The sequence below is a fragment of the Callithrix jacchus genome, chromosome 5, assembly GCF_049354715.1.
Source record: "Callithrix jacchus isolate 240 chromosome 5, calJac240_pri, whole genome shotgun sequence".
Taxonomy (NCBI): Eukaryota; Metazoa; Chordata; class Mammalia; order Primates; family Cebidae; genus Callithrix; species Callithrix jacchus.
This window is the reverse complement of record NC_133506.1, coordinates 72532971-72545897: the sequence shown is the minus strand read 5'-3', so window position 1 is coordinate 72545897 and position 12927 is coordinate 72532971. Positions and strand designations below refer to the sequence as shown.

At 43.5% G+C, this 12927-nt stretch overlaps 1 protein-coding gene across 22 annotated transcripts in view; it reads right to left on the bottom strand.

Annotated features, from left to right (window-relative positions):
* LOC128928139 (inactive serine/threonine-protein kinase TEX14-like) overlaps positions 1–12927 on the bottom strand; it is a 113408-nt gene that overhangs the window by 37315 nt on the left and 63166 nt on the right. For 21 of the 22 annotated variants that reach the window (XM_078372792.1, XM_078372791.1, XM_078372794.1 and 18 more), the window contains exons 11-15: positions 11753–11904; positions 9274–9464; positions 8697–8847; positions 5618–6531; positions 812–918 (exon numbers count right to left, since the gene is read on the bottom strand). In XM_078372792.1, the coding sequence (XP_078228918.1) occupies positions 812–918; positions 5618–6531; positions 8697–8847; positions 9274–9464; positions 11753–11904 (1515 nt within the window). The remainder of the gene's footprint in view (positions 1–811; positions 919–5617; positions 6532–8696; positions 8848–9273; positions 9465–11752; positions 11905–12927) is intronic. The other variant, XM_078372786.1, reaches the window with a different exon arrangement.

The window sequence follows — 12927 nt, the reverse complement described above, 5'->3', positions numbered from 1 at the left end:
GTATTTTTAGTAGAGACAGTTTCATCATGTTGGCCAGGCTGTTCTCAAACTCCTGATCTCAAGTGATCCACCCACCCCGGCCTCCCAAAGTGCTAGGATTACAGGCATGACCTACCACGCTCAGCCTGTTTTACTTATTTAAAACTCAGCATGTGTGTATGTATGAATATATGTGTGTGTGTGTGTGTGTGTGTGTGTATATAAATATAAACACATACATCCATGAATAGATGTATATATGCATATATGTGTGGATCAATATATGCATATATGTACGAATATATTATATATAAAATATGTGTATGAATATATATATATATACAAACATACACACACTCTTCTTCCAGTGATCTGCGCTAAAGACAATTTGTTTCATTCATCTGGCTGGAAATCACACACCCCAGAGTAATAGTGATGCTGTTCAACTCTCCCTCTGGAGTCAGTGACACTTTAAACAACCTTGGTTTCCAATTAGTTTGGCTTGTGGAGCACTGGTAAATGGAATACCTGGTGTTTGTTTTTGTAAGAAAAACTATCTGTGCAGTTGTGGACAGGCAAGATGCTTTGCTTCTGACAATTGATGAGTTCCTTCTGATTCACCTGCCAGCCACTTCGGCTTTGATGCTTCCTCATGTTCCCATTACACTGCTCTTCCCACTCACTCAGTGGAAGAACCTGCCAATCTGCATTGCTCTACCTCATCACTCACAGTCCTTTTGTCACTAGACATAGGAAGATCACTGAGTGGGCTCAGAGACACAGAGAAGTCTAAAGGCATGGTGACATTAAGAACAACAAAATGTTGACGCACCTATTGGTATTTTGGATGCTGCTTCTCTCCAAACTGTCCTTAGCTCCTTGAGTGGGCTGAAATTGTTGATCTGTGTTCTGTTTTCCAGGGTTGCAAAGAGTTGACAGCTTAAAAAGCAATAAACATGTTTCAGTACTTTGATGAGAGAATTCCCATTCTCTTCACTCTCACACTATTTTCAAAGCCATTCTTGCTAAATGTATAGAAATAACCAGACCTACCAGCATTTCCCTTTGCATGTTTCCTATCTAATAACCCATCTCTTATCTGGAGGTGTTTACTCAGAAATGTTGGTCTCCAGGAACCTAGCCCAGGTAGGGCACAAATGGAGAATAAGCAGACAATGTAGAAATTTAAAAAGCCAAACATTGTCCTGAGCGTTTTCCTCCTCCTATATAAATATGAAGCAAGAAGATCTTTGTAGCAGGAGTCATGGGCCTTGGGGTGTAGTCTAAGTGTTATTTGGATTAACCTAAGACAATCTTTTTCTTTTCTTTTTTTTTTTTGAGACAGGGCCTCACTCTGCTGCCCAGACTGGAGTACAGTGGTGTGATCTCGGCTCACTGCAACCTCCGCCTCCCAGGCTCAAGAGATTCTCATGCCTCAGCCTCCTGAGTAGCTGGGATTATAGGCGACAGCCACTACCTCGCCGCTAATTTTTGTATTTCTAATAGAAAACAAATAGGGTTTTCACCATGTTGGCCAGGCTGGTCACAAACTCCTGGCCTCAAATGATGCATCCGCCAGGGCCTCCCAAAGTACTGGGATTACCGATTGAGTCACTGCACCCTGCCATTAAGACAATCTTGCACTTTAGTTTCCTCATCCATAAAATAAGAACAATAATACCTACCAGTGAGGATGCTATGAAAATAAAATATAATACAATAAAGGTTACAATACTTAGGAAATAGCAGAAGTAAAACAAATGAAAGTCTATGCTCTTTATTCATGAGTCTTTTGGCTCTGCTTATTCCAATTTTAATATAATTTTAAGAAACTTAATTAACTATATTTCCTTGCCTACAGCAAATTAAAGCAACAAATGTGGAGTTTGGAGATGGCAGCAAGTTGTTTAAAAGTGAGAGGAGGCACAAAAAATTACTACATGCTCCCTGAAGCTCCAAAGGCCTTTGTATGGGCAAACATGCTCCTTAGTGGAAGCTTAAGATAGCACTGTATCATGATGCTTCACCATAACAGATATTCAGAAAAATACCACTGTCACTAACGAAAGGTTAGAATATGTTTAGAATATAATCAAAATAGACATTTAGAATGTAATGAAGTTTGTAATGTTTTCATTCAGTATAATTTAAATTTTAAGAACTAAGAAATTAAAGAAATAAACTTGAATTGTCTGAAACATTTATTTAGATGCAGATGGCTTTTTCCCTGATGCTAGAAAAAGAGGGTGACATCTTTAAAGAAAAAATAAACATGGTAGCATTTTTTTTTTTAAAGACCAGGTCTTGCTCCATCGCCAGGCTGGAGTGCAGTGTCTCGATCTCAGCTCACTGCAACCTCTGCTTCCCGGTTTCAAGCAATTCTCCTGCCTCAGCCTCCCTAGTAGCTGGGATTACAGGTGCCCATACCACACCCGGCTAATTTTTGTATTTTTTTTGTAGAGATGGGGTTTCACCATGTTGGCCAGGATGGTCTCACTTTCCTGACCTTGTGATGTGCCCGCCTCGGCCTCCCAAAGTGCTAGGATTACAGGCGTGAGCCACTGTGCCCATCTGGTATGGATTTATGTCCTATGTACCAGTAGACGGTTTCCAGCAGTAGCCACCATCAATTCCCTCCCTCCTGTCCACCCTGCCACGCCTCCCATAAGGAGCTAGAGTCTATTTCCCCACCCATTGAAACTGGGCTGGCCTCATGACTTTCTCTGACCAACAGAAAGCAGAGAAAGTGACACAGTCCTAGGGTCAGAACTAACTTTTAAGAGGCCTGGTAATTTTAGCTTTCACTTGCAAAGTCATGCTGTAGAGAAGCTTGGGTGAGACTATTTGTTGAATGATGACAAGTCAAGTGCTAAGAGAGGCCACCTGGAGGAGCTCAAAGTACCAGACAGGTAAGTAGAACCTCCAGCTGACCCCAATCAAGTGAATGATGCCAGCCAATGGCCATGTGGAACAGAAGGACCACTCAAGTAAACCCTGTCAAATTCCTGACCCACAGAATTGTGAGAAATAATAAACTATTGTTATTTTAAGCCACTAGGTTTTGGGCTTTGCTGTTGTTGTTACACATCAATAGATAATGAAAACATAATATATTAAAGTTATTTCAGGCTTGGCGTGATGGCTCACGCCTGTAATCTCAGCACTTTAGGAGGCCGAGGCGGACGGATCACCAGGTCAGGAGTTTGAGACCAGCCTAGCCAATATGATGAAACCCCGTCTCTACTAAAAATACAAAAATTAGCCAGGCATGGTGATGCGTGCCTGTAGTCCTAGCTACTTGGGAGGCTGTGGCAGAAGAATTGCTTGAACCTGGGAGGCAGAGGCTGCAGTGAGCCGAGATTGTGCCACTGCACTCCAGCTTCTTTGACAGAATGAGATTCTGTCTCAAAAAAAAAGTTATTTCTAATAGTTTCTAGCAAACTCTAACTTTCTATGGAAACAGAAATATTAGGATATAAATAAATTATTTGTGCCTTTTTTTTTAATAGGGTCTCACTTTGTTGTCTGTGCCAGAGTGCAGTGATATGATTTCAGCTCACTGAAATCTCGACTTCCCAAGCTCAGGTGATCCTCCCACCTCAGCCTCCCGAGTAGCTGGGACTACAGGCATGTGCCACCCTGCCCAGCTAATTTTGATATCTTTTGTAGAAACAGGGTTTAGCTATGTTGCCCAGGCTGGTCTTGAACTACTGGGCTCAAGCAATTCACCTCTCTTGGCCTTCCAAAGTGCTGGGATTACAGGCGTGAGCCACTCCACCTGACTGTGTCTTCTCTTTATATAAAAACAAATGACAGCTGGGCATGGTGGCTTTTGCCTGTAATCTAAGCACTTTGGGAGGCCAAGGCAGGTGGACTGCTTGAGCTCAAGAGTTTGAGACCAGCCTGGGCAGAAGAGTGAAACCCCATCTCTATTCAAAAAATAAAAAGATAAATAAATACCGGCCGGGCATGTTGAGACCCCATCTCTACAACTCACAAAATTAGCCGGGTGTGCTGGTATGGCTTATAGTTCCAGCTACTCAGGGGTCTATGGTGGGAGGATTGCTTGAGTCCAGAAGATTGAGGCTGCAGTGACCCATGATAGTGCCACTTCACTCCAGAAAAAAATAAATGCCAATGCTTTTCCAAATGTTCTGAGTGAGGACTGAAGCCTAAGTTTCAGCATTGAACAATGAAAGAACAACAGACCAGGAGTCAGGAGACCTGCTCCTAACCAACCTGGCCCTTGGTAGTAGCACAGCAAGTTGAGGATAGCAGGGAGAGCTATCTGCCCTGTATAGGCAATAAAAGGGTATATTTGGCCAGGCACAGTGGCTCACATCTGTAATCCTAGCACTTTGGGAAGCTGAGGCAAGTGGATCGCCTATGGTCAGGAATTCAAGACCAGCTGGGCCAACATGGTGTAACCCTGTCTCTACTGAAAATACAAAAAATTAGCTGGGCCTGGTGGCACATGCCTGTAGTTCCAGCTACTCGGGAGGCTGAGGCAGAAGAATCATTTGAACCTGGGAGGCAGAGGTTGTAGTGAGCCGAGATCCTGCCACTGTACTCCAGCCTGGGCAAAAGAACAAGACTCTGTCTCAAAATAAATAAATTTAATTTAATTTAAAAATTTAAAAGAGGGTACCTGTTAAGCAGAGAATTTTAAAACAGTAACAAAACCCAGTAAAAGTTTGCCTGCTTTTTATCGCCATGGGCTAGCAATTCTAAGTATCAGTAATAACAACTTTCTTCCAATGGGGTAGACCTCTCCTACCCCATCTGCATCTTGACATCACTGAGCTTGAGCTTCGCACTCTGTAAAATGACAGAGCTAATCCATGTCTAAGAGATCTTCTGACTCTAATATTCTATAATTCAAGAGACAGCCAGCTTTCTGAGTGTGAACTTGTTCAAATTCATTCATTCATTCATTCATTCCCTCATTCCTTCACTGACCATTTATCAAGTTCCTTCTATGTACTGGGCACCGTGCTAGGTGCTGGGACATAGGAGCCAGAGGTCAACCCTGTCCTAAGGAAGCTCACAGAGGAATCCTTCTGCAGGCTACCGCTCCCAGCCAGCTCCCATGGTGTCTGCTCACCTACTCTGAGGTGTTTTCTTTGATCCACCAGGTCCCCCAGTCCCCAGTTGATTTTTGAGCTACTTATGGGCAGAGTTTATGGCTTACTCATCTTCAGAACCCAGAGTCTAGATAGCCTCTGGCTCTACCGATGTTTGCTGAATGAGTGAGTGAGTGACTGACTGACTGACTGAATGAATGAATGAATGAATAAGCAACTTAGAATGGAGATTAATACCTGTCCAAAATACTATATTCAATTAAGTTGAGCCATGCAAAATTGCCAATACTTGATCATTTTGATTAATAAAACAGCAACTGCATATGGTTCAATTTGATACATATGAATTTACAGAGGACATGGTCTGTGTGTTGGGTTTGGACTGGGAGGCAGAGTATCTCTACCTTGATCCTGGAGGTCTGATTTCCCAAAGCCAAGAGTACCTTGCTATGAGCCATTTGCATATATGTCAGTCCCTGCACATAGATTAGGGGCAACATTGAACCCAGCTCTGGGGTCCTGCTTAGGTTGCCCCTTCCTCCCACTTAGATTACCTGATGGCTCATCTCTGACTGATCTCCAGTGCTTACTTCAGAGACTTGGGTGAAAGGTTTCCAGCCACAGCCACTTCTTTTCCTGGATCTTTTGCCAAGATGTCCCCCTTGAAAGTCTCTCACTGTTCTTGGAAACCTTGCTAGAGTTGGGCAGTTGCCACTAGTGTCCAGCTGCTGACCCCCTGAAAGCTGCAGCACAGGAGGAATATAGCTTAAAGATGGAGGGCCCACGGTGGGAGGTAAGTTGTAGAGATTTGCAAAATTTCTTGAAGTGGTCCACAAAGACATGTGCTCTTCCTGCTCCTTCTGTTTCATCTCAACTTCATCTAATATCTGCTCAATATTCCTCAGCCTATCATCATTCTGTTGCATTATTGTCCGCATAATCTTTAGATCCAGCACACACTTACTGAGGTAATACTCCTCAGTTGCAGACCTCTTGTTCAAATTGCTCATGGCTTCTCTGACTGGCTCAGGAAGGCTGAGTGAACTGAGTGAACCACTTTGCCAGTCCCAGTCCTCGAAAGAGTGTTCTGTGCCAGTTTCTGAAGAGCTCTTATCCTCACTCCAAAAACAACATGCCTCTCTCTCCATCTTATCCAGTAATTCTTCCATGGATTTTAGTTCATCTACCTGGTTAGATCTGTCTGCCTCAAAAGATGAAGCAGTTCCTGGAGGCTCTTCTATATCATCTTCCAAAGTCAAGCAGCCTGAGAAGATCTCATTGATTTCAAAACTACAGAGGCTTGCCTGACCTGTGCTGGGGCTGCTGGCTTCTTCTGCCATAAATGGAGGAGGGCAAGGAGCATCTTGATTCTGAGTCTCCCTAGCCATCAGACATGGATCTGGGGCCTGAGGATCTAGCGTTCCCTCGGTGAATAAAGAGTGAACTTTTGGTGAATGAGGCTGACTGCCTATTGAAAAGAGCAGCAAAATGCAACTGATTAAAATGAACATATTTGGCAGCTAAGCAGCCTTGGCCTGTTCAAGAGGCCAAGACTGTAAAAAAAAATTTTTTTTAAGCCTTTTATTATCCCACCCCCTTCCCACTTGTGGAAGACTACTGGATACACTCACAAAGGGTGAGGGAGTATTTGTCACCAAATGAAAGCTCCTATTTTGACATGGAATAAGGCAGAAATTGTTGGGGCAGGGATCTAGCCATGATGGAAATATGTTTTGCTTAATTTATTGTGTGTCCAAAACATGCATAACTTTCAAGACATGCAAATTTTTGGCCCCTGAATCTTGTCTTGTTTTGTAGAGACAGGCCCTTGCTATGTTGCCCAGGTTGCTCTCAAACCCCTGACTTTAAGTGATCCTCCTGTCTCACCCTCCCAAAGTGCTAGGATTATAGGCATGAGCCACTGTGCGCGGCTCCCCTGAATCTTAAGGACCACAATCATAGCCTTCTTTTCATACAAAAGAATTTGGCTATTTCTCAGTTAAAGTTATGCTCTTGGTGAGCATCTGATAAAAGTAGCCTAGAGACCACCCAAAGAGCTATTACATTATGGGAGTAATAAAAGCCTCAAAAAAGAATGCCAGGACTGACCACTCACCACCCCTGGTTTACAGGTATATACCTTGCAGAGAATGGGATGAAGGAGCCAAAGTAATGAGACGTTATGGGGAAACTCTGGAAGCACTGCTGAAGGAGAGTCAGAGTGAATGGTCATTTGGCTGGAATCGGAAGGCCTGGGTTCCAGTTCTGTAACAAGTTCTCTGTGATCCTGAGCAGGTTACAACCTCTCTGAACCTTAGCTTTCTCATCTGTAATATGAAGGCATTAAGCCTGATGACTGCAAGGTCCTTTCCAGCTCTAAATTCTAAGGTTTTCAAATGTACTAAAATGTAGTAAAACTGGTTGGACAAAATGGCTCATACCTGTAATCCCAGTGATTTGGGAGGCTGACATAGGAGGACTGCTTGAGGCCAGGAGTTCAAGACCAACCTGGGCAATATAATGAGACCCCATTCCTACAAAACAAAAAAAAACCCTTTTTTTTTTAGGCCAGGTGTGGTGGCTCATGCCTGTAATCCCAGTACTTTGGGAGGCCCAGGTGGGAGGACTGCTTGAATTCAGCCTAGGCAACATAGTGAGACCTCAACGCTACTAAAAATTTTTTAAATTAGCTAGGTGTAATAGTACACACCTGTAGTCCCAGTTATTTGGGAGGCCAAGGCAGGAGGATTACTTGAGCCTGGGAGATTGAGGCTGCAGTGAACTATGATTGCACCACTGCACTCCAGCCTGAGAAACAGAGTAAAACCACGTCTCAAAAAAAAAAAAAAACAACCTCAAAGAAAATTAGCAGAACATACTGTCATGTACCTGTAGTCCTGGCTATTCAAGAGGCTTAAGCCCAGGAATCAGAGGCTGCAGTAAGCTATAATGTGCCTTATACTCCAGTCTGGGCTACAGAGTAAGATCCTGTCTCTTAAAAAAAAGAAAAAAAAGTAATTTTCTTCTTGAAAAGATTCCAGATTTTCTATAATGAGTATTTTTTGTTTGTGAAGCAATTAAACAAATTCTTAAGATTAATCATGCTCGAAATAAACTCAATTATTATGACTTAGTTCTAGATCTATGCTAAACCCAAAAAGTTTACCTTAATAATTTAAGGATCTTGATTTTTTTCCTAAGGTATCCATCTTTTCCCAGTGTGAGTTACATCTACAATGGCCAGGCATGGTAGCTCATGCTTGTAATCCCAGCACTTTGGGAGGCCAAGACAAGCAGATCACTTGAGGCCAGGAGTTCAAGACCAGCCCGGCCAACATGGTAAAACCCTGTCCCCACTGAAAACAAAAATTAACCAGGTATGGTGGCACACGCCTACAATCCCAGCTACTCAGAGGCTGAGGCATGAGAATCACTTGAACCCAGGAGGCAGAGGTTGCAGTGAGCCAAGATCGTACCACTGCACTACAGCCCAGGCAACAGAGCAAGACTTTGTCTCACAAAACAAACAAACAAGTTATATCTACAGTTTAGAGGAGTCAATTAGTTGCAGCTCATGTGACTCTCAGAATACATTTGTGTCAAAGTAACACAACCTGTGAATTAGGGGCATACCCATTTCTTTTAGTGCTTTGATTTCCATGTCAGGGGTCTCTTTGGGGTGTTCTGAAGTCAGTCCTCGATAGACATTGACATCAGGATGGAGTCCGTATCTCTGCACTCTGGGGCTCTCGGTTGTTTGAGTTCTCTGGGCTCCAGTAAAATCCTATAACACAGGAAATATTGTCAAGGACATAGTCTCAGTCATCCTGAATGTGACTGGAGCTTTAGAAACCATCTAAGTATCTAATAGACTCACTCTTATTCCTGTTGGGTAGACTGACTAGTTTATTGTTATTGCCAATACCTTAAAAGCAATAATAATAGCTATCATGCACTAAATCTCCACGAAGTACCTTCAGTATGCCCCTACTATGAATATGTGTTGAACCTCCCTGGCTCCCCTCCTCAATTTCATGCTGCTCTCACCAAGTTAAGCAGTTAGGCTTTTCTCGAGAACGCAGAAAGGGTGTAATAATGTGAGGATTTCCAAAATTTCTTACAACTTGGTCTCTAGCTTTGTCTTGGTCTCTAACTCCCTACTCTCCTGAGATAGGTAAGCAGACAAACTCCCAACAACTTCAAGTCTTACCTTCAAGTCATTCTTCAGAATATACTGGATATCTTGAAGGTTCATAGTTCGGTCTTTCTGCTTGATGTGGATGCCTGACTTTACAATATCATAGTAAGGTTTTGGAAGCCTGACGTCAGCTTCTAAATAATTCCCCAAGACCACGGCGTCTTTAACAACTGAGCCATCTAAGCCACTCCAGGGTATGTCATCTGTAAGGAAAAAGTCACAGAAAGGAGTAACATTAGGAAACCATGGAATGGAGTGGGGGGAAAAGAAATCAGATGAAGGTTGGTATCCTTAGGCAAAACACTTAACTCCTTTACTTTTTTTTCTAACCCACTGTACCTTAGAAACAATTAGCTCCTTTATATATTAATTTCTCTCTGTAGAAAAACTACCTGGAAGGCCAAAATACCAGTGATAGGTGAGAAGCCACTTTACCCATTTATCAGGGAAATCCCTGCCACAGAGATAGGAAACAGTAGTGTCAGCAACATGTACACATGGACTCCCCACTGGCAGGGAAGCCCAATATCATCTTATGTATGCCACTGTTTTGCCTCTGGGACCATAAATACCATGAAAAAGTAGCCCTTGGCCAAGCATGGTGGCTCATACCTGTAATCCTAGCCCTTTGGGAGACCAAGGCAGGTGGATCACCTGAGGTCAGGAGTTCGAGACCAGCTTGGCCAACATGGTGAAATCCCATCTCTACTAAAAATATAAAAATTAGCCCAGTTGGTGGTGGGAGCCTGTAATCTCAGCTACTTGAGAGGCTGAGGCAGGAGAATTGCCTGAACCCAGGAGGAAGAGGCTGCAGTGAACCGAGATTGGACCACCACTCTCCAGGCTGAGCAAAAGAGTGAGACTCCATCTCAAAAACAAACAAACAAAACAGCCCTTAATGAATGTGATTTTACTGTGTGTGTGTGTCTTTTTCTTGAAGGATTCCTTCCATCTTGAGATGTGACTACTTTCTTCACATCAGAGCTGTGGGTTTGGAAGTACATCCATTTCTTTCAAGTGACACTGTTTATACATCTACTGGACCCTGGGTGTGTTTAATTTCATAGTTTACTTCTCAGAGGCTAGTCTTTCCCCCTAATTTACAAGTTCTCAAGGGATACCTAACATAGATCATAAGTACTGATACCAATATTCAGATTAAAAATTTTGCTTGGACTAAATGATCACTGACAAGCAGATGGGTGGGCTTTGCTGACATTTTTTTTATTGCATTTTAGGTTTTGGGGTACATGTGCAGAACATGCAAGATAGTTGCATAGGTACACATGTGGCAGTGTGATTTGCTGCCTTCCTCCCCTTCACCCACATCTGGCATTTCTCCCTATGCTATCCCACCCCAGTTCCGCCCCCCCCTGCTGTCCCTCCCCTATTCTCCCCAATAGACCCCAGCGTGTAGTGCTCCCCTCCCTGTGTCCATGTGTTCTCATTGTTCATCACCCACCTATGAGTGAGAACATGCGGTATTTCATTTTCTGTTCCTGTGTCAGCTTGCTGAGAATGATGTTCTCCAGATTCATCCATGCTGACTTTTTTTTTTTTTTTTTGGAAGCAGTGGTGTGATCTCAGCTCACTGCAACCTCTGCCTCCCAGGTTCAAGAGATTCTCCTGTCTCAGCCTTCTGAGTAGCTGGGCCTACAGGTGCATGCCACCATGCCCAGCTAATTTTTGTATTTTTAGTAGAGACGGGGTTTCACCATGTTGACCAGGCTGGTCTCCAACTCCTGACCTCAGGTGATCTGCCTGCCTTGGCCTCACAAAGTGCTGGGATTACAAGCATCAGCCACCTTGCACAGTTTGCTGCGTCTTAAAGAATAGTTAAAAGACAAATATTTGGCCAGGTGCTGTGGCTCACGCCTGTAATCCCAGCTCTTAGGGAGGCAGAGGCAGGAGGACAGCTTGAGCCCAGGAGTTCGAGACCTGCTTGGGCAATGTAGCGAGACCCCGTTCTCCACAAAAAGGAAAAAAACAAAAAGACAAAAAAAAAAAGAGACAAATATTTCTAGGCAATCATCTTATATTTTCTGTAAATACAAAAAGGTTTCCTTAAGAAATCCTTTTTTTTTTTTTTTTGAGACAGAGTCTCACTCTGTTGCCCAAGCTGGAGTGCAACGGCACAATCTTGGCTCACTGTAATCTCCACCTCCCAAGTTCAAGTGATTCTCCTGCCTCAGCCTCCCAAGTAGCTGAACCTACAGGCATATACCACCACACCCGGTTAATTTTTGTATTTTTAGTAGAGATAGGGTTTCACCAAGTTAGCCAGGCTGGTCTTGAACTCCTGTCCTTGTGATCCATCCACCTTGGCCTCCCAAGGTGCTGGGATTACAGTCATAAGCCACCACACCTGGCCAAGGAATCTCTTTTTTGATAATAAGTCTTCTATTTTCATAAAAGTAAGTAACTCCTGGCAGGGAGAAAAATACAACCTAAGAATAGGGACTTTGGTCAATCATTAATGATCTGGATCTACCTGTTAAAATCTCCTGCACAATCATAGAAAAGCTGTAGATGTCCGACTTTACTGTGGCTGCCTTCTGTAAGATCACTTCTGGTGCGGCCCAGTTGTACAGCTGGGTAGGGAGGGGCACTTGAGTCAGGTCCCTCTGTACACCTCCATCCTGGCTATGGAAGGAAACATACAAAGCAGGGGTCATGCCTTAAAGGGCCTTTTATTAATTAAACATTCATTCAGAGTCTTTCTGTTGCCCAGGCTGGAGAGCAGTAGCATGATCTCGGCTCACTGCAACCTCTGCCGTCTCCTGGGTTCAAGAGATTCTCCTGCTTCAGCCTCCCAAGTAGCCGGACTTACAGGTGTGTGTCACCAGGCCAGGCTAATTTTTGTATTTTAGTAGAGACAGCGTTTTGCCATGTTAGCCAGGCAAGTGGTTCTTTTAATCAACACACTGCATTTGTGAAAACTTTGCCTCTGAAGGCTGACAACCTCTTTGAGTTTCTGCAAACCTAGCTAGACACTGAGCTAAACCATGCTGCTTCAGAGCTGTTCCAACACCTGCAATTCCTTACTGTTCCATCCAGGCCCTCACCCTGAGTTCATCTGGCAACTCTACTGCTTACCCACTTCACTCAAGTCACAGGAGCCTTCTTTTGGTTCCTCCAACATACCTAGCACATTACCCCTTCAAGTCTTTGCACTGGCAGCTTCTGCCACAGATCCTAAAGTGACTAGCTACTTCTTATGACTGAGATTATTTGTCTGAAAGTCACTTCCTCAAGGAGGCCCTCCTTGACCATCTAATCTAAAGTAGTCTTATTTTATTGGTTTCAGAGCACTTGTTATTTGAATGTATGTTCATTTATTTAGTTTATTATCTGTCTCCTTTCCATTCTAGAGAGTCAGCTCCATGAGAGTAGGCACCTCATCTGCCTTTATATCACTGTACCCCTGGGCTTTCACCAGGGCCTTGATGCTTGCTGTTGAATAAATGAATGTAAGCTCTTTAAATACCCCCCTCAAGCCCCATCTGCTTTATCAAAGCCATCTGGGACTTCCCCAACTCCTCATGATTGCTTCTTTTCAGAACTCCCACCGTTTTGGGATGGGCCCTTTCAGTTCAGCACTCAGAGGTTCACTCACTTGCTTAAAAAACTCATCTTCCCAAACAGACTCCTTAAGAGCTAAGTCAG